Source organism: Oncorhynchus gorbuscha, linkage group LG21 (genome assembly GCF_021184085.1).
Source record: "Oncorhynchus gorbuscha isolate QuinsamMale2020 ecotype Even-year linkage group LG21, OgorEven_v1.0, whole genome shotgun sequence".
In the NCBI taxonomy this organism is placed as follows: Eukaryota; Metazoa; Chordata; class Actinopteri; order Salmoniformes; family Salmonidae; genus Oncorhynchus; species Oncorhynchus gorbuscha.
In genome coordinates, this window is record NC_060193.1 from 45449162 (window position 1) to 45470745 (window position 21584).

The window sequence follows — 21584 nt, forward strand, 5'->3', positions numbered from 1 at the left end:
TGCATAGCCTAATAGCCAACCAACTTCACAAATAGTTGTGCCAGTGACCAAATGGGCCCTTGTGCTGATCCAATTTATGTTAATTGCACGCGCCCTCTAAACTGGGGCCTAATCCTTGCGCGCGCCCTCTAACTCAAGGCCTCTGATTCGCGCGCCTCCACCTCTGATCCTTGCGCGCTCTTGCACAAATCTGTGCGGGTTTTCTGGTCAGTCCAGTCCAATGCATGTACCCCGGCCTAACTGGGTTGTGAAGGGGGTTGTGGGCTCAGTTTGAGAGCGCGCTTGAGCTGCTCGTGCCACAAGAGGAGATTTGCAAAGATGCGTTAGCGAAAAAACGGCACCATATTTCAATGTCGTTATTATTTCCTCTTCTATTTTTTTACCACTAATTTTAAGTTTGTTTCGAAACGAATGATGACATGGACTTTGCATGACGAGGAAGGCATTTAATATCGGATGTCAACAGCATTTTACGCGCCGGTTAAACACGGCGGAAGGGATGCACTTGCTGCTGACACTTTTTGACGAATGTCAATTTAGCATTGCTTATTTGTTGGGAAACTCTATTTCATTGTGATACGGTGTTTAGTTGCATGCATTAGCGTTTATACAATCGTTGTCAGTATTAGTTTGTGGCCGTAATTATTTGAACCGCCTGACAAACATCAACGTCATTGATGTAGGACAAGAAGACTGATTCATCCGTGCATTGCTTGATCCATTCTTGAAAACAGTTCCTTCTGGACAAGATCTGGGGATGAGTAGATGGGTTATTAGACAACCATTACCGGGTTTATGTAGGTCGGCTCGGTCTTCACTTAACGTTGAATAATTCGGCTATACCGCAGTAAAGCCTCAACCATGTATGCTGGACGGAAAAGAAGAAAACCGGTGCAAAGAGAGTAAGTGAGAGTTTTTTAAAACGTTGCATTGGCTTGCTCAATGAACTAAAATGGCACACCATAACGTTATTCTTTTTTATTATTTGATAATATATGAAACAACGCTATATGACATGATAGTCACTCACGATCCATCCAAATAGCATGTATATATCTTCAATATTCTTTGGTGCCGACAGATTTGGATATTTATATTTGTATATTATAAGCAGTATGTTTATCCTATATAGTATATTGTGTCAGGATAATCATGCATAATGTCCTCAATAAAAATAACAAAAAAACGTCATTTGACTCCTAAAATCATGATGAGGTAAAATGGTTGAAGTGATGTTCAATTCAGATGGGAGAGAGATGATTCCATTCGAATCCAAACGAACCCATGCCAATACTCCGGGCACACGCAGTGCTCGTGCTCATCATTCTCAGGCCTTTTTGTATTCATTTTCGTTTCAGTATTTTTCATAGTTCAGTGTGCCATTAATGCATCGTGTGAAACGTTCAAGTACTTGTATCTTGACTATTCATATTTTTTTTTCATACTGTATTTACAGTGTTATTGTTGCTTATCTATAACTGTTTAAAAAATAAGCTAAATAGCAGCGAAAATAATAAGTAAACTTATAAGGAAATAAGAACATAATTATAATCATATTGTTGTTATTATTGTTATTATTATTGATATGATGATTATTTATTATTAAACTTATATTATTATTATTAATACCAATATTTAATTATATGCTTTATCATTTAGCATCGAAGTGAAAGACCAAAAGTGAGTACTGAGTGGTAATATGTCCACTGTTTACCTTCTTATTAATATTGAGAGAATTAGCCTACTGGCTTCATAATTTCCTCTGTGATTCCCTAATAAACCTCATGTCTCTTCTCCTGCTCAGAGAGAAACAGAAAGCTCCATCTGAAGGGACCAAGTCTAACCCATCAAAACGCCACCGGGACCGTCTGAACTCTGAGTTGGACCGTCTGGCCAGTCTACTGCCCTTCCCAGAGGAGGTCACCTCCAGCTTGGATAAACTCTCTATCTTACGGCTCAGCGTGAGCTATCTGAGGACCAAGAACTTCTTCTCAGGTGTGTGTGTGTGTGTGTGTGTGTGTGTGTGTGTGTGTGTGTGTGTGTGTGTGTGTGTGTGTGTGTGTGTGTGTGTGTGTGTGTGTGTGTGTGTGTGTGTGTGTGTGTGTGTGTGTGTGTGTGTGTGTGTGTGTGTGTGTGTGTGTGTGTGTGTGTTGGCTGCAGGTAACTGTGGAGGTTTTAAGCTTAGGATATGCACTGTAGTGACTTAGATATGACCAGTTATTTGGACAGTTCCTTACAAATAAAATAAAATATAGTTACTATATATGATATGATATTATTTATTTGAAATTGGACTTTGTGCTGAAAATAAGGTATCAGATTGTATGATCCCAATTCCTTCTAAATGTGTTAAATAAATGTGTTGTCTTGGCGAGGTCTTTCTACGAAATGTTGCAACGCCGTATCCTATCACATTTTCTTCCTGAGACACACCACATACATGATGCAAAGACAGTACTGAACTACTCAATAAACTCATCAATGGCATACAGAAACATATTTCTATCCACGTTCTATGTCCGAATCACACCTTTACAGTCCTTCCTGTCTTAGGATGATGCTGCAGGGCCGGCGCTGAGTTCTGGCGCTGGTGATTTGTCATGCATAATTGAAAGGAAATGAGCTTCAATCATTTATAAGACGGAGGGAGGGAAATGTTTGTTTTAGACAGTCGATTTTAAAATGGTTGTTGAGGTGAGTCGAATGGAAACAGTGGGCATGACCCCGACTCTGCCGTGGGTAAGAGCCGTGTTGAAGATGCTGCACGGGGAATGGAAAGTGCATAGCTGCGGAGGAGAGGAGAGGCTAAGAGGGAAGGGCAGGGTTGAGATTGCTTAGGGGACTATCTTCAAGGCACACCGGAACAAAGCTAAAATATTGTGGACATGTTTCACCTCAATGACTGCTGGACCTTACTACCCAATGTTTATGGTTTTAAGAGATTTCATCTGAATAACTGAATAACGTCACGTAGGATCCCTCCGTCTATTTGGAAGTGGACGGGGAGATTGGAGGTTTGCGTTTGGATCCGCGTGTGTCTGTGGAGAGACAATAACAGGGTTACTATTTGAGAGGACTCCACAGGGAGTTATTTGAATTGAATATACCAGGAGCAGAGACTCCCAGGAAGTTCCTTCCCTCCCATCCACCATACTGCTTAACATAAACTGGAGGAGAGGAGGATATTGGAAAGAATGGAAAGCAGGGGAGAAGAACTAAAGGGCTAAATGTAATGGGGGTATGATGGGTCCTCCTGAGTCCCCCGTGGCGGTTTTCCCTATGATCCAACAATATGATCACGCGTGAACATGTCTCGTCTCTGTAAGTCTCTTTGGATAAAAGTCACTGCTCCCTGACGTACGTGACACGGTATGTTACACTATAGATCAACAATTGGTTAAATGGAAATGGGAGAAGGTGCGTTTGATTAAATGTATTGAACACTTTAAATGGTGTACCTGCATTACATCAGCAGCAATGTAAATGAACATAAACAGTGTAACACTTGAAGGAAGAATGCAAATCTGATCACATGTTTTGAATAGAGCACGGCTAGCTACTATATAACCTAGTTACAGAATATAGCTGTGGGTCTTCCTGCATTCGATGGCACCATTTTGCACCAGTTCACCCAAACTAAGGGTACACCATGGGGTATACCACTCTTGTGTAGCCTTTGTAGTGAACCATTATTTATGTGAAAATATGAAAAATGCTATTTGATGTGCAGGGATTAGATGAGCTATGTTATGTTTTACATGCTTTTTTAGTGAAGAGCTTGTGTGATTTTTAAATGGAAGTTTAGCAACAGGCCAGCATAGCTCTTTAGATTCAACTGGCAACTAATACGTCATCACAGCATTTGTGCTGTGCAGTAGGATGGCTGAGGATTCTGGGTAATGGAATGTGACGTGGCTTTCTTTTTATAGGTTTTGACCAATGGGTGGTTGACTGAGGTACAAGTAGCCTCGCACTGTACATCATTTAACATTGGTAGATCATTAGTTCAATGGTTTTGCCACTGTGCCCTGGGTCTGACAGAGGCTGTTAATGAGTCTGACCATTGGAGATATTCAGAGTGGCATTGGAGTACACATAGGGAAATCTGTACAGGGTTTTTGTCACAAAGAAGGAGTGGTCATGAGAGAGAGGGAAAGGGATAGGGATAAGGGAGAGGAATAGGGAGAGGGATTAGGAGAGGGAGAGGGATAAGGATAAGGGAGAGGAATAGGGAGAGGGATTAGGAGAGGGATAAGGATAGGGAGAGGGATAAGGATAAGGGAGAGAGATTAGGAGAGGGATAAGGAGAGGGAGAGGAATAGGGAGAGGGATAAGGAGAGGGAGAGGGATAAGGATAAGGGAGAGGAATAGGGAGAGGGATAAGGAGAGGGAGAGGGATAAGGATAAGGGAGAGGGATTAGGAGAGGGATAAGGAGAGGGAGATGGATAAGGATAAGGGAGAGGAATAGGGAGAGGGATTAGGAGAGGGATAAGGATAAGGGAGAGGGATACGAAGAGGGATAAGGAGAGGGATAAGGATAAGGGAGAGGAATAGGGAGAGGGATAAGGATAAGGGAGAGGAATAGGGAGAGGGATACGAAGAGGGATAAGGAGAGGGATAAGGATAAGGGAGAGGAATAGGGAGAGGGATAAGGAGAGGGATTAGGATAAGGGAGAGGAATAGGGAGAGGGATACGAAGAGGGATAAGGAGAGGGATAAGGATAAGGGAGAGGAATAGGGAGAGGGATAAGGAGAGGGATAAGGATAAGGGAGAGGAATAGGGAGAGGGATTAGGAGAAGAAGAGGGATAAGGATAAGGGAGAGGAATAGGGAGAGGGATAAGGAGAGGGAGAGGGATAAGGATAAGGGAGAGGAATAGGGAGGGGAGAGGGATAAGGATAAGGGAGAGGAATAGGGAGAGGGATTAGGAGAGGGATAAGGAGAGGGAGATGGATAAGGATAAGGGAGAGGAATAGGGAGAGGGATTAGGAGAGGGATAAGGAGAGGGATAAGGATAAGGGAGAGGAATAGGGAGAGGGATACGAAGAGGGATAAGGAGAGGGATAAGGGAGAGGGATAAGGAGAGGGAGAGGGATAAGGATAAGGGAGAGGAATATGGAGAGGGATAAGGAGCGGGAGAGGGATAGGGATAAGGGAGAGGAATATGGAGAGGGAGGGGATAAGGATAAGGAGAGGGATAAGGATAAGGGAGAGGAATGGGGAGAGGGGTAAGGAGAGGGAGGGGGATAAGGATAAGGGAGAGGAATAGGGAGAGGGATTAGGAGAGGGATAAGGAGAGGGAGAGGGATAAGGAGAGGGAGAGGGATAAGGATAAGGGAGAGGAATATGGAGAGGGATAAGGAGCGGGAGAGGGATAGGGATAAGGGAGAGGAATATGGAGAGGGATAAGGAGAGGGAGGGGGATAAGGATAAGGAGAGGGATAAGGGAGAGGAATGGGGAGAGGGGTAAGGAGAGGGATAAGGAGAGGGAGGGGGATAAGGATAAGGGAGAGGAATAGGGAGAGGGATTAGGAGAGGGATAAGGAGAGGGAGAGGGAGAGGGATAAGGATAAGGGAGAGGAATAGGGAGAGGGATAAGGAGAGGGAGAGATAAGGAGAGGGATAAGAATATGGAGAGGGATAAGAAGAGGGAGAGGGATAAGGAGAGGGAGAGGGATAAGGGAGAGGGATTAGGAGAGGGATAAGGAGAGGGAGAGGGATAGGGATAAAGAGAGGGAGAGGGAAAGGGATAAGGGAGCGGGATAAGGAGAGGGAGAGGGATAAGGAGCGGGAGAGACAGGAACGGTGGGTGTGTGGGTATTGGTCACATAAGGATGGAAAAAATTAAGCCAGACCGTAAAGCCTGACTTATTTGAGTTTTTTGGTCATGTTTTGCTAATGTCATGGTAATAGCCTTGTGTGGCTCAGTTGGTGGAGTGTGACACTTGCAACATCAGAGTTGTGGGTTTGATTCCCACAGGGCGACCAGTACGAAAATGCATGCACTCACTACTGTAAGTCCCTCTGGCTAAGAGCGTCTGATAAATGACTCACATGTAAATATTAAGCTGTGACATGACTCAGCTGAGCTGTTTCCAGATGTGCAGCTTAGTGTCGAAAATCATTCATGTGGTGACAATTGAATATTGTGTAAAGACCAGTTTATAAAGAAATGTTCACACACTAAAGCGCTATTTCATTCTGGTGCTAAAGAGGAGCAAGTGTCAAACGCACGTTAGTCTGCAATTTCGTCATCACTGGCACACGGGCAGTTCGGCAATGTATCTGTCTTTACATCATCTCCCTTGTGCTGAGGTGGTAGGAGTGGCAATATTTGAGGTGTGTCCTCGAAAACAATTGTTTTCCCCCAATTTCATTTCATTTGATTAAAAACCAAACATAGCCTACCCTGACCTTAAAATCGAGACTGGTTTAACAGCATCGCATAGGTGCGTATTATATCCTGGCCATTATCCAGGTAACCTATGAATAAAGGGGTTTCAAATGGCCTACTGAGAGTGCTTTGAAATATTTTGTCGTTTTTTTTCCCCTCATACATTTTCATTATTCACAATGCACCTCATTCGATTACCAAAGACACGCTACTCCAAACTATTCAGTCCTCCATATCAACTGCTGATATATAGTTTTTAAACCTGCCTCAAACATAGGCAGCGATACAATTGACAGAGGCCTAGTAATTTGTATAGACGTGCAAATGTTGTGCTTAAAAACATTTAGGCCTTAGTGTCAAATCAAATCACATTTTATTGGTCACATACATATGGTTAGCAGATGTTATTGCGAGGGTGGCGAAATGCTTGTTCTTTGATTTCCGACAGTGCAGTAATATCGAACATTTCCACAACAAATACCTAACACACACAAATCTAAGGAAAGGAATGGAATGTATAAATATATGGATGAGCAATGACAGAGTGGCATAGGCAATAGATAGTATAGAATACAGTATATACATATGAAATGAGAAAATGCAAGATATGTAAACATTATTGAAGTAGCATTATCAAGTCCATATGCAGGCAGCAGCCTCTATGTGCTAGTACACCGTGTGTACACAGTGCCATGGAACGAGAGAAGCCATTTAACATATCATGCTTCTGACCCGATCCTATTTAGAAATATTGTTTTCCATTTCATATTAAGCCCCCTGCTACCCTAAGCCTAGGCTACTAAGCTTGGTTCAACTGTCACGCCCTGACCTTAGAGAACCTTTTTATGTCTCTATTTTGGCTTGGTCAGGGCGTGAGTTGGGGTGGGTATTCTATGTTCTATGTTGTGTAGTTCTATGTTTTGGCCGGGTAGGGTTCTCAATCAGGGACAGCTGTCTATCGTTGTCTCTGATTGAGAACCATACTTAGGCTGTCCTTTTTCCCACCTGTGTTTGTGGGAAGTTGACTTTGTTTAGGGCACTTAGCCTTTAGCTTCACGGTTTGTTTTTGTCGTGTTTATTGTCTTGTTCGGCATCATTTTCCAAATAAGGAGAGAATGTACGCTCACCACGCTGCACCTTGGTCCTCTTCTTTTAACGGCCGTGACGTCAACAGCGATGCGTCATGTCTTTTTTTATCCCGGTCTTGTGAAATAGCCCATCAGTAAAAGGTGTTTAATGCTTAATTCGTCAGAGTGCCTTGACTTGAAAATATACTGCACACATATGCCGACCTGCATACTTCATTTAACTTGTTCAGTATCCTCCCCCATCTCCAAAGAGCGCCTCTCATCGGGTTAACAAAGACACTCTCCTCCAAAACGTATTTAAATGATTCAGTCCTGTAATGCGGTATCAAAGGTAGGCATTGGCTATATCTTGCTATTTGAGAACGTGCCTCACACATACAATACAATTCATGGGAGCCTAGTATTTCTTACTTGAGGAGAAGTGCAATGCGTAAAGACATGTAGGCTCTTGAAGCCCATTACAACGATGTTGGCCGCCAACACTCCCAACGTAGGCTATTGAGAACGTTTTTTGGTGTGTTTATTTTTTTGCTTTTACTCGTTACTGTAGCCTATGCTATTTAACTGTAGTATCAATCCACAATGGACCAGGACAAGAATATTCCGTGCTCCCAGCAGAATTGGAGTTGACAACGCAAAGACGTCAAGAACATGTGTCAGGACCCGGTTACAGAATCCCCCCCCTAGGAACGGCGCCTGACGTTCCTACCAGCTCTATTTCTGTCAGGACCCGGTTACGAACTCGGGTCTCCGGAGTGAGAAACAGTCACTTAACCAACTGAGCCACGAATAGTCGGCAGAACCCAGAAGATGAGGCAGACACAGCAGTACTTGAGACGGTGTATTTGATGAAGTAAAAAATGAAGTTCTTCAGGAAAACATGTAACTCCACAACCTCAAAAGGAATCCTACAAGAACAAAGGTAAAAAAGGTAAATCCACAAGGTGGAAGGTAAAGCACAAAAAGCCTCTAAAGATACTCCAAAAACAAACAAACAAGAACAAAAAACAGAATTCCACAAGAGAGTCCACCGGGATCAACAAGAGTTCTCAGAGTACTAGGGCTGGGTGCTAACATACAAACAAAGAACAGAGGAAAACAAAGGGTTTAAATACAATCAGGGGAAACGAGGCACAGGTGCAAATAATAATGGGGATCAAGGGAAAACAAAAGGTCAAAAGGCACAATGGGGGCATCTAGTGACCAAACACCGGAACAACCCTGGCCAAATCCTGACAACGTGAGACAAAAGCATGCCGTATTAAGCCAGTGTGTTGCCAAGCCCTCGTCACATCTACAACTTGTTTATTCATCAAAACCCAGCCCTTTCACGCCACTGCCATCTATTGTACTCATAATTCCCGGGTGTGAAAATAGCAAATAAATATTTCTGACATCCCCCTTAGAACCTATAGTGCTACCGCCAGCGCTTAGATTAATCATTGTGTTAGGTTTGTTAAAATAGAGCCCTAAAAGTTGGATATTGGTAGACTAAATTATGAGAAGATTTACAAATATGCTTCAGATGAAACTGGTCGTAAGTGATGCCTATGATGCCTCAAGCAACCTCAGAGACATGAGGATATACTAAGTAAATAGAAGATATTTGAAACTCATTTATCAACCGTTGTGCCCTCCTTATTGAATGTTCTTAGACATTTGAAAGAGGTGTTGAGATTGTGTTATACTGTGGCGGCTCAGGTGCGGGACGCAGACCCCGCTCCACCACTGGCTCACCCCACTTTGTTGGCACCTCTGATGCGGGGACCCATTTCGCCGACCCCGGACTGGGCACCCTCGCTGCGGGCCCTGGGCTGGGCACCCTCGCTGCGGGTCCCGGACTGGAGGCCGTTTATGGAGGCTCCGGACTGGAGGCCATCTCTGGAGGCTCTGGACTGGAGGCCATCTATGGAGGCTCTGGACTGGAGGCCGTCTATGGAGGCTCTGGACTGGAGGCCATCTATGGAGGCTCTGGACTGGAGGCCATCTATGGAGGCTCTGGACTGGAGGCCATCTCTGGAGGCTCTGGACTGGAGGCCATCTCTGGAGGCTCTGGACTGGAGGCCGTCTCTGGAGGCTCTGGACTGGAGGCCATCTCTGGAGGCTCTGGACTGGAGGCCATCTCTGGAGGCTCTGGACTGGAGGCCGTCTATGGAGGCTCTGGACTGGAGGCCATCTCTGGAGGCTCTGGACTGGAGGCCATCTCTGGAGGCTCTGGACTGGAGGCCTTCTATGGACCGGAGACTGGGGACTGGAAACCTCCGGACTGGATACCGTTTGATTTAGAGAAAGCGCATTCCTTTTTTCCGATGTCTCTCCAACTAGAGGAGATGAGGTGAGGATGGTGTTGTTGTATTTTCTGGTTGCGTTGTGCCGTCACACTAACCCGGTCACCCCCTCCTGTGCCTGCCTCCTCTCTAAGCTCTGTTTAATTGAGTGTATCTCCACGTTTCCTCTATACACTCGGTTGTAAAGGCCTCCCGCAGACCGTTGCCACGGTTGTCTCGCTCACAAAGGATGGATTCCCCACTCAACGTGCGTTACAAATGTGCCTGACTGTCTTAAGACAGCTTTACGGCACAGCCTTGGCTTTGTGTTGAGTTACAACGATAGCTCAACCTCAGTGGCCAGAGGAGATCTGGTGTGTTTTTACCTCCATGGTTCGATTGATTTGAATGAGTCTCAACCATGACGGTTCCAGGTCATTTTGGTAAATGAACTCCCTGTGATTTTGCATGAGAGAGAGGAGGCCCTGTGCTAACGAGCTTATGACTGGTCCATGATGAATTGACTAGAGCCAATGGTAAAGTAATGGATGAGGACATTGTGGACCATACGGAGGGAGAACAGGACCGATGTATGTGAAACTAGTTAAAAAGCCAAAATAAGTGGACGGCTTAGAGAGCAATAAACGAACGAAGAAACCACACTAGAAAGTTCAGTTCCAAGGCTTGAATATGAAAGAAATATAGCTTTTATAAGTATGTTGTTAAACAGCTCTTCTCATAACTGAGCCACAAAATAAAGTGTCTCTTTTGTTTTTCAATGTATTCCTACCAATGTGCTGTCATTACAATACGCTGAAAAGGAGCAGTTGAGGATTAAATTATTTTGTAATAAAAAACAACAGGGTTAATCCACTTATATATTCCTTTGAAAAGGAAAAGAAGAAGGGATATGGGTGAAAAAACTCCAGCAGCACACCAGAATCAAACCTTGTGGACACAAAAGGGCCAGTCTTGTGCTGCTATGTCAAGGTAGCCAGTCCAGGAATACATTGGTCTTAAAAGGTCACTTTGGTGTGATTACCAGAGTGTACCTTCCCATCAACTGACCTATTTTCTCATGGTTCAACCTACTGTAGTGCCCAGTGCTATTAGAGAGAGAGATAATGAGATTTAGCAGATGAAGAAGAAACTGAACTAATAGTCTCTCTATCGCTCTCTCTCTCTGTCTCTCTCTCTCTCTCTCTCTCTCTCTCTCTCTCTCTCTCTCTCTCTCTCTCTCTCTCTCTCTCTCTCTCTCTCTCTCTCTCTCTCTCTCTCTCTCTCTCGCTCTCTCGCTCTCTCTCTCTCTCTCTCTCACTCTCTCACTCTCTCTCGCTCTCGCTCTCGCTCTCTCTCTCGCTCGCTCTCTCTCTCACTCTCTCTCTCTCTCTCTCTCTCACTCTCTCTCGCTCTCTCTCTCTCTCTCTCTCTCTCTCTCTCTCTCGCTCTCTCTCTCTCGCTCTCTCTCTCTCTCTCTCTCTCGCTCTCTCGCTCTCTCTCTCTCGCTCTCTCTCGCTCTCTCGCTCTCTCTCCAAATTCCTGCTCTTTACCTTACACCATCAGACTGTCAACAAGCTTTTCTTAATTCCTGGAAAAACTGTCTGGTATGCCTGATCCCATAGAATGCATTCCTGCTAATTAGGTGAGTGTATATGTGCGTGCGTGTGTGTGCGTGCGTGTGTATGCGTGCGTGTGTATGCGTGCGTGCGTGTGTATGCGTGCGTGCGTGTGTATGCGTGCGTGCGTGTGTATGCGTGCGTGCGTGTGTATGCGTGCATGCGTGTGTATGCGTGCGTGCGTGTGTATGCGTGCGTGCGTGTGTATGCGTGCGTGCGTGTGTATGCGTGCGTGTGTATGCGTGCGTGCGTGTGTATGCGTGCGTGTGTATGCGTGTGTGTGTATGCGTGCGTGTGTATGCGTGCGTGCGTGTGTATGCGTGCGTGTGTATGCGTGCGTGCGTGTGTATGCGTGCGTGTGTGTGCGTGCGTGTGTATGCGTGCGTGTGTATGCGTGCGTGTGTATGCGTGCGTGCGTGTGTATGCGTGCGTGCGTGTGTATGCGTGCGTGCGTACGTATGAGTACGAAGCACTGTTATGATCCATCAATGAACCCGCTCACGCACACAGACACACACCCTGCTCTAGCCACAGGCCTCCATATTTTCACAACAATGGCCGTGTTTATTTTGGCTAAGCCCGAACCTAGTGCCCAGTTGTGTTTGTGTGTCTACGTGCGTGCCAGTGTGTGTGTTGAACTGAGCTCAGCCCTGGTCACTTATCAGACTGAAGCTTCCATACAGATCAGGCTGACTTACGTGAGGAGTAGAGGAAAACAGACCCCTGCCAACACAGCTTACAGTTTTCTTAATTGCTTTGCCAGCTTTTAGGTAAACTTTGAGCATGATAACAATTTCAGCCAGAGAGAGGATTACTGTCGATTTGTTGAAGCTGTACTGTAGCTTACTGTTGAAATAGAGACAGGATGAGCTACGTGTTCCCTCCTCCTTCTCAATTCAATTCAATTCAAGGGGCTTTATTGGCATGGGAAACATGTGTTAACATTGCCAAAGCAAGTGAGGTAGATAATGTAATAATATAATAATATAATAAATATTAATAATTATTATTTATTATTTTTTATATTATAATATACAAAAGTGAAATAAACAATAAAAATTAACGGTAAACATTACACATGCAGAAGTTTCAAAAGAATAAAGAAATTACAAATGTCATATTACGTATATATACAGTGTTGTAACAATGTACAAATGGTTAAAGTACACAAGGGAAAATAAAAAAAGCATAAATATGGGTTGTGTTTACAATGGTGTTTGTTCTTCACTGGTTGCCCTTTTCTTGTGGCAACAGGTCACACATCTTGCTGCTGTGATGGCACACTGTGGTATTTCACCCAGTAGATATGGGAGTTTATCAACTGGGTTTGTTTTTGAATTCTTTGTGGATCTGTGTAATCTGAGGGAAATATGTGTCTCTAATATGGTCATACATTGGGCAGGAGGTTATGAAGTGCAGCTCAGTTTCCACCTCATTATGTGGGCAGTGTGCACATACTCCTGTCTTCTCTTGAGAGCCATGTCTGCCTACGGTGGCCTTTCTCAAAAGCAAGGCTATGCTCACTGAGTCTGTACATAGTCAAAGCTTTCCTTAAGTTTGGGTCAGTCACAGTGGTCAGGTATTCTGCCACTGTGTACTCTCTGTTTAGGGCCAAATAGCATTCAAGTTTGCTCTGTTTTTTTGTTAATTCTTTCCAATGTGTCAAGTAATTATCTTTTTGTTTTCTCATGATTTGGCTGGATCTAATTTGGTTGAAATCTTGGTTGGTGAGCGGACCCCAGACCTCACAACCATAAAGGGCAATGGGCTCTATGACTGATTCAAGTATTTTTAGCCAGATCCTAATTGGTTTGTTGAATTTTATGTTCCTTTTGATTGCATAGAATGCCCTTCTTGCCTTGTCTCTCAGATCGTTCACAGCTTTGTGGAAGTTACCTGTGGTGCTGATGTTTAGGCCAAGGTATGTATAGTTTTTTGTGTGCTCAAGGGCAATGGTGTCTAGATGGAATTTGTATTTGTGGTCCTGGCGACTGGACCTTTTTTGGAACACCATTATTTTGGTCTAACTGAGATTTACTGTCAGGGCCCAGGTCTGGCAGAATCTGTGCATAATATCTAGGTGCTGCTGTAGGCCCTCCTTGGTTGGTGACAGAAGCACCAGATCATCAGCAAACAGTAGACATTTGACTTCAGATTCTAGTAAGGTGAGGCCGGGTGCTGCAGACCTTTCTAGTGCCCACACCAATTCGTTGATATATATGTTGAAGAGGGTGGGGCTTAAGCTGCATCCCTGTCTCATCCCACGGCCCTGTGGGAATAAATTTGTGTGTTTTTTGCCTATATTAATCACACACTTGTTGTTTGTGTACATGGATTTTATAATGTCGTATGTTTTACCCCCAACACCACTTCCCATCAATTTGTATAGCAGACCCTCATGCCAAATTGAGTCGAAGGCTTTTTTGAAATCAACAAAGCATGAGAAGACTTTGCCTTTGTTTTGGTTTGTTTGGTTGTCAATTAGGGTGTGAAGGGTGAATACGTGGTCTGTCGTACGGTAATTTGGTAAAACGGCAATTTGACATTTTCTCAGTACATTGTTTTGTTTTCATTGAGGAAATACGAGTCTGCTGTTAATGATAATGCAGAGGATTTTCCCAAGGTTGCTGTTGACGCATATCCCACGGTAGTTATTGGGGTCAAATTTGTCTCCATTTTTGTGGATTGGGGTGAAATAGTTCCAAATATTGAGGAAGATGCCAGAGCTAAGGATGATGTTGAAGAGTTTTAGTATAGCCAATTGGAATTTGTTGTCTGTATATTTGATCATTTCATTAACGATACCATCAACACCACATGCCTTTTTGGGTTGGAGGGTTTTTATTTTGTCCTGTAGCTCATTCAAGGTAATTGGAGAATCCAGTGGTATTTGATCCTGTATATGTTTTTGCTCTTTATTCTTTGTTATAGAGCCTAAAAGCCAAACAGATTTGTAACAGCGTTCGTCTGTTGAAGAAAGAGAGTCGGCCCGAAATGCAGCGTGTAGGTTACTCATGACTTTAATGAAAGAATCGCGGTACATGAAATAACTGAAACTAAATACAAAAACAACAGAACGGAACGTGAAACTAATTACAGCCTATCTGGTGAATACTACACAAAGACAGGAACAAACACCCACGAAATACAAAGCGAAACTATGGCTCCCTAAATATGGTTCCCAATCAGAGACAACGAGGATCACCTGACTCTGATTGAGAATCTCCTCAGGCAGCCAAGCCTATACCACACCCCTAATTAGCCGCGATCCCAAATACTACAAACCCCAATACGAAAACAACATATAAACTCATGTCACACCCTGACCTACCCAAACATATAACAAAAACACAAAATACAATGACCAAGGCGTGACAAGATTGGAGAAGTGGTTTACCCATATATCTCCATTTTGGATAGATAATTCTTCCTGTTGTTGTTTGTTTAGTGTTTTCCAATTTTCCCAGAAGTGGTTAGAGTCTATGGATTCTTCAATTACATTGAGCTGATTTCTGACGTGCTGTTCCTTCTTTTTCCGTAGTGTATTTCTGTATTGTTTTATTGATTCACCATAGTGAAGGCGTAGACTCAGGTTTTCCGGGTCTCTATGTTTTTGGTTGGATAGGTTTCTCAATTTCTTTCTTAGATTTTTGCATTCTTCATCAAACCATTTGTCATTGTTGTTCATTTTCTTCAGTTTTCTATTTGAGATTTTTAGATTTGATAGGGAGCTGAGAGGCCAAATATACTGTTAAGATTTTCTACTGCCAAGTTTACACCTTCACTATTACAGTGGAACGTTTTACCCAGGAAATTATCTAAAAGGGATTGAATTTGTTGTTGCCTAATTGTTTTTTGGTAGGTTTCCAAACTGCATTCCTTCCATCTATAGCATGTCTTAATGTTACTCAGTTGCTTTGGCTTGGATGTCTCATGATTGAGTATTGCTCTGTTCAAGTAGACTGTGATTTTGCTGTGGTCTGATAGGGGTGTCAGTGGGCTGACTGTGAACGATCTGAGAGACTCTGGGTTGAGGTCAGTGATAAAATAGTCTACAGTACTACTGCCAAGAGATGAGCTATAGGTGTACCTACCATAGGAGTCCCCTCGAAGCCTACCATTGACTATGTACATACCCAGCGTGCGACAGAGCTGCAGGAGTTGTGACCCGTTTTTGTTGGTTATGTTGTCATAGTTGTGCCTAGGTTGGCATGTGGGGGAGGGAATGCTGTCAACTGTTACCTGTTACATTGTCAAAGTATACATATCGAAAGAAAAAAAAATAGAAAAAATATATATATTTATATATAAAATATATATGTTGCTGATATTTAGTCCTAGATATGTGTAGTTTTGGTGTGTTCTAATAGAACTGTGTCCAAATAGAATTTATATTTGTCATTCTTATTTCCGGACCTTTTTTGGAATATCATTATATTTGGGTTTTTTAGGTTAACGGTCAGAGCCCAGGTCTGACAGAACCTGTGAAGACGATCTAGGTGCTGCTGTAACCCCTCGTTAGTGGGAGACAGCAGCACCAGGTCATCTGCGTACAGCAGACACTTGATTTCAGTGTTGTGTGGGGTGATACCAGGTGCTGACGATTCTTCTAATGTTTTTGCCAATTCATTAATGTAGATGTTAAATAGTGTTGGACTTATTGGACAGCCCTGTTTCACTCCCCGTCCCTGAGAGAAGAAGTCTGTTTGCTTGTTGCCAATTTTAACCGCACATTTGTTTTTAATGCTTTCTTGAAATCTACAAAACACGAGTAGATTTTGCCTTTGTTTTGGTTTACTTGTTTATCAATTAGAGTGTGGAGGGTGTAAATGTGGACTGTTGTACGATAATATTTTAGAAATCCAATCTGGCTTCTGCTCAGGACGTTTTGTTCGTCAAGGAAATTATGTAGTCTGCTATTTATAATACTGCAGAGAATTTGCTGTTGCTGTTAACGCAAATTCCTCTGTAATTATTTGGGTCAAATTTGTCTCCATTTTTATAGATTGGTGTGATCAATTCCTGGTTCCAAATATCGGGGGGAAAACCTGCAATGAGAATAATGTTGAAGAGTTTGAGTATAGCCTATTTGAATTTGTGGTCTGTATATTTGATCATTTCATTTAAAATACCATCAGCACCACAGGCCTTTTTGGGTTGGAGAGTGCATAGTTTTTCCAATAATACTTCTGTAATTAGGGTATCCACAGGATTCTGATAGTCTTTGACTGCTGATTCAAGGATTTGTCATTTTCTTGTATATCTTTTCATTCTGGGCTCTTTGTTATATTGCTGTAGAGGTTCGCAAAGTGATTTCTCCACATATCCCCATTTTGGATAGCCAATTCCTCATGATGAGGTTTGTTTGATTTCTAATGTGCTGTTCCTTTTTCTTCTTAGGGTGTGTTTGTATTGCTTCAGTGTTTCCCCATATTGAAGGCCTATATTTTTGTTGTCTGGTTCTCTGTGTTTTTGATTAGATATATTTCTCAATGACTTTCTTAGATTTTTGCAATCATTATCAAACCATTTTTCATTATCTGTTATTTCTGGTTTGCTCTAATGCTTTTTTAGATTAGCCAAGGAGGCTAATTTGTCAAATATAAAGTTTATGTTCCAAACAGCCAAATGTACACCTTCATTGCTGAAGGCAAAAAGAGAAAAAAGAGATTGTATTTTTTGGCTACTAATTGCTTTTTGGGAGATGGGCTGACTGTGAAGGCTCTGAGAGACTCTGGGTTTAGGTCGGTGAGGAATCTAGTCTACAGTGCTGCTGCCAAGGGATGAGCTGTAGGTGTACCTACCAAAAGAGTCCCCTCTCAGCCTACCATTGATTATGTACAGACCCAGTGTTCGACAGAGCTTCACGAGCTGTATTCCTTTTTTGTTTTTCACTTTGCCATAGTTGTTTCTATGGGGGTATGTGGGGAGGGAAAGGTTGTTGCTTCCTGGTAGGTGTTTATCCCCATGACTGTTAATAGTGTCTTGTTCTTCTGCTGTTCTAGTATTCAGGTCTCCACAGACCAGTACGTTGCCTTGGGCCTGAAAGTGACTAATTTCCCCCTCTAAGAATGGAGAAAGTCTCTTCATTGAAGTAGGGTGACTCTGAGGGGGGAATGTATGTAGCACAGAGGAATACATTTTTATCTGTCAAGACAGCCTCCTTGTTGATTTTTAACTATATAAAGAGTTCTCCTGTTTTGATCAATTCGATTGAATTAATTAGTTCAGATTTATACCATATTATCATTCCCACTGAGTCTCTGCCCTGTTAGATTCCTTTTCATTTAGTGGATGGTATGATTATCTCCCTATAACCTAGTGTGTCTCTTTCACTGTCTCACTCTCTCTCTGTCTCTCTCTCTGACTCTCTCTCTCTCTGTCTCTTTGTCTCTCTGTCTCTCTCTCTCTCTGTCTCTCTCTGGCTCTCTCTCTGGCTCTCTCTCTGGCTCTCTGTCTCTCTCTGTCTCTCTCTGTCTCTTTGTCTCTCTGTGTCTCTCTCTCAGTCTCTCTGTCTCTCTGTGTCTCTCTCTGCCATGACTTGTGAGACAGTAGAATAACTAGAGACAGTGTTGGGACAAAGACACTCTTATCTGAGCAAGAACCCGTCCCAGCCACGGTACCCACTATTAAGGCCAGGAAATTGTTGATCATTGTGTGTCAGTCACACATTTTTCTGCTTTAAGTGGCAATTAATGCTCATTAAAGGCTGATGGAGCGGGGACTGTTCCAGTGCTCTGCTGCCGAGCTGTCACAAGGCATTGCAGTCTCCCGATAGCTATCCGCTACTCTGAGAGCGCCTCAATAAAAACGAAAGGGAAAACAGTCTCCACAAAACGAAATAGAGAGGGGAACGTGCTGTGACGAAAGCTTTATGCTACTGAAATTGATATGGTAATGGTGATATGACATTTTGTGACATTCAGTTGGCCTAGTGTGCTCTTTTGATCAGAGTTTTGTTCATGTAATGTATTTATTTGTTTGGTCCATCATGACTGGAAGCAGGAGCTTGATTGCCAGTGGGTTGCATTTTGTTTTCAGCCGAGGTGCCGCTGACTTAATTGTTGGACCAATTCACATATGACATGCAGTCTCAGCCTTCTCCAGAACATTGCCAGGCCCTATGAAGGTCCTTCTTGACCAGGTCCCAGTCAAGTGTATTTGTCATGTCCACAGGATACGCATAGTGCACACGGTACAATGAAAGGCTGCCTTGGGGGTTCACCTCAATAACGTGACAACAACAATAGAAAAAGAGAAGTAGTAAAGGATACGTCTGATGAAATATAATATCAATACAAGGAATCCATTCTACACATTTTACAGTGCAATATTTACACGCGTGTCGGGAAGGGGGATATGGAGAGCAAAGTGTTTCAATTGTGCAGTTTAGTAAATAATAAATAGATGTCTTAATAGCAGCAGTTGTGATGTGTGTGTGTAGAGTGAATGTGTGCGCGAGCGCTCGTGTGTGTGTGTGTGTGCGCTTGTGTGTGTGTGTGTACACGTGCCAAGCAAAGCAAAGCGCTGGGAAGGAGAGCTGGTGGAGGGAGAGCGAAAGGCTGTACAAATCCACACTGACAGATTCACTGCTACCTGGGCCTTATTGGTCACGTCAATGTTTACATCGTCTTAGACTGACACATAACTGCTTCTGGCAGACGTGTAGTCGGGCCAAATACCGTACGTCTCGGTGTGTGTGTATATGTGTTGTGCGTATATAGGTGTGAGGCTGTGTGAATGAGTGCACGTGTGCTAAGATGTGGAGAGTCAGCACAAATGGTCAGTCCCGGTTCACGTGTTCAGCAGTCTGACGGCTTGTCCTGGGCCCCGTGCTCCGATACAGCTTGCCAGGCAGTACAGGAGTGAACTGCCCGTGGCTGGGGTGTGTGGGGTCCCTGATATTGTTGCAGTTCTTCCTTAGTTAGACAACTCTTTGAGTAGATGTCCAGCGTGGTTAGGAAAACGCCCCCCCCCCCCCCCCCCTAGTGATGGACTGATTTATGTGACTATTTCCCACCAGATCCCCGTCACTTTCACTGTGTGTTTATTGCGGGGCCCTTTTCTTCTACTGTTTGTTATATTTACTCCCGGGAAACACTGTCCATGTGATCAATATTTCATCTCTTCTGCTCTTCAACTATCGTATGGTGTAACCCGAACCCACATGTTCTACTGTAGGCCTATGGAGCTTATAGGGTGGACTGAAATTGATACATAGGCAGAACGGTGGTATGCTGTACGTTGTTGGGAGTCACTGCTATGGACGGTTGCAGAGCATCAACAGCTTTATTTAACCAAGAGGCAGACTGATGTTTGCCTTTTTGTAATTAGTGTGTAATAAAACCAGCAGACAAAACAGGAGATCCATAAATTAGTCCGGTTAGTGCCAGAGCCTCTCTCTCTCTCAGCTGGGCCACCCCAACTGTGCCTGCCCTGCCCCCTCTGGCCACCAAATGACGCGTGTGCGTGTGTGTGTGTGCGCGTGCGTGTGTGTGCCCTCCCCTCTCTGCCACACCATTGAAACAGTGAGAACCCATGTCAGTGCTGCCAGTTGGCTAGCTACAGTATTGTCGCCCTGTAGGCAACATCAAACAGGATCAGGGCCACCATGCAGTGTGTGTGTGTGTGCGTGCGTGCGTGCGTGTGTGTGTGTCGCCCTATAGGCTACATCATCCAGCGTCAGCTAGCGTCAGACACTCCTAGGGGAACTGGAATTGCCGATGCATCAGTTCTTGGAAGTGTTTTGTTGGTAAAGAGGAAGTGTTGTTGGTGACGAGTGTTGCACAGCGCACAGAGGTTTGGCTCAGCTGGATTCAAAGCCTGGTGTTCCCTTACTCTGCATAGTGACATAGTTACACGTAAGAAAACACAGTTATGTGTTCTTGTATTACAGCATGATCATGTACACTGAGTCCAGTGTTCCAGACTGTACTTCCATGTAGGTCAAAAAGCAATTCTGACTTAGCATGTCCTCAGCTCTGTCTTACCATTTTAGAATCTGCTACCGACATCAGGAAGAGAGGCTATTGGTGTCAAGCTGCTAAGCAATGGGGGTCTGAAATCCCCCCCAGCTCACCCAAACTAGATTACACCCGTATTCGGGTATGGGGTGTAATTTGGGAGCTAGCCCTGACAGCCAGGGGGATTCATTGAGTCCGGTACAGCGTGGCTATATGCTTGGACTGGGTAACCTTGGCAATGCGAGTCATCAACAAACCACTGTAAGCCAATTTACAGCTCATTGCAGCATCAAAATGTATCCCAGGAAGTGAAAGGAGTCCTCTTAGCCAGCTACATTGTCCTCTCCAACTGTACTGTGTTATATGTTCTGCACTACTCAACTGTCCTGATCGGATCAGCTGATTAAAACCATATTATGCAACAATGATGCTTGTGGTGACCATGATATAGTGGTACTGTGATCATGTTAGCTGTCTGTTGATGCTGTACTGCTGTCCTCACCCTCAGAGGAACAAAATGCTTTCAGACAGTCTGGGAGAGGAAGAGAATGTAATAGTATACTTTAATATCCCTTTGGGAAATGCTTTGCAACAAAGTATGTGCTTTTAAAGACAGAATCACAAAGAAGTCCCGGGGGGGGGGGGGGGGATAAACAAATAACAGATTTTCTCACTCGAGAGACCTACTACCTTTTGACAAAATAAACATCCTCATTTTAATCAAGCTGATAGCATCAAGGACATGTCACAGCGGGATCTGGCAGGAAGCCAAACACACATGTTTATTAGTCTCTGGGGACGTCTTGCTTCTTCAAGGTTTCTTTCTGGACCATTTCTCTAAGCCATGTGTGTGTGCTTTCCTCTCATCACCATTCATTCATGGATTTATTCAGTCCAGTGTGGTGGAGGCTATTCAACTGAGAGCTCTCGCTCTCTCTCTAAGCTTTCAGTATTACCTGGGGTAGTCAGTCAGTCAGTCAGTCAGTCAGTCAGTCAGTCAGTCAGTCACAAAAGCACTCACAAAATCATAATCTTGTAACTTGTGACCTTCGTATTGTTTTCCATTTAAAAAGAAAAATGTAGACTGCGTACTTGGTGGTTGTTTGGGATTGACAACAAGAGCGTAACAGTAAGGTAGTGTTCTAGTGGTTCTTCAGCCCGGGATTCAGTCCGAACGCGCTTTGCTTTTGAAGGCGATGTTCCCGCGTTCACGGTAAACGCTGCATATGTCAGCGCAATCGGAACCTTTAAATGA

The 21584-nt window shown here is 43.8% G+C and overlaps 1 protein-coding gene across 2 annotated transcripts in view; it reads left to right on the forward strand.

Annotated features, from left to right (window-relative positions):
- The first annotated feature begins 205 nt into the window (after positions 1-205).
- The window catches only part of LOC124008216 (aryl hydrocarbon receptor-like), an 84698-nt gene continuing 63319 nt past the window's right edge, over positions 206-21584 (forward strand). For both annotated transcript variants that reach the window (XM_046319330.1, XM_046319331.1), the window contains exons 1-3: positions 206-902; positions 1660-1680; positions 1805-1995. In XM_046319330.1, coding sequence (XP_046175286.1) covers positions 862-902; positions 1660-1680; positions 1805-1995 — 253 coding nt within the window. In that variant the 5' untranslated portion in view covers positions 206-861. The remainder of the gene's footprint in view (positions 903-1659; positions 1681-1804; positions 1996-21584) is intronic.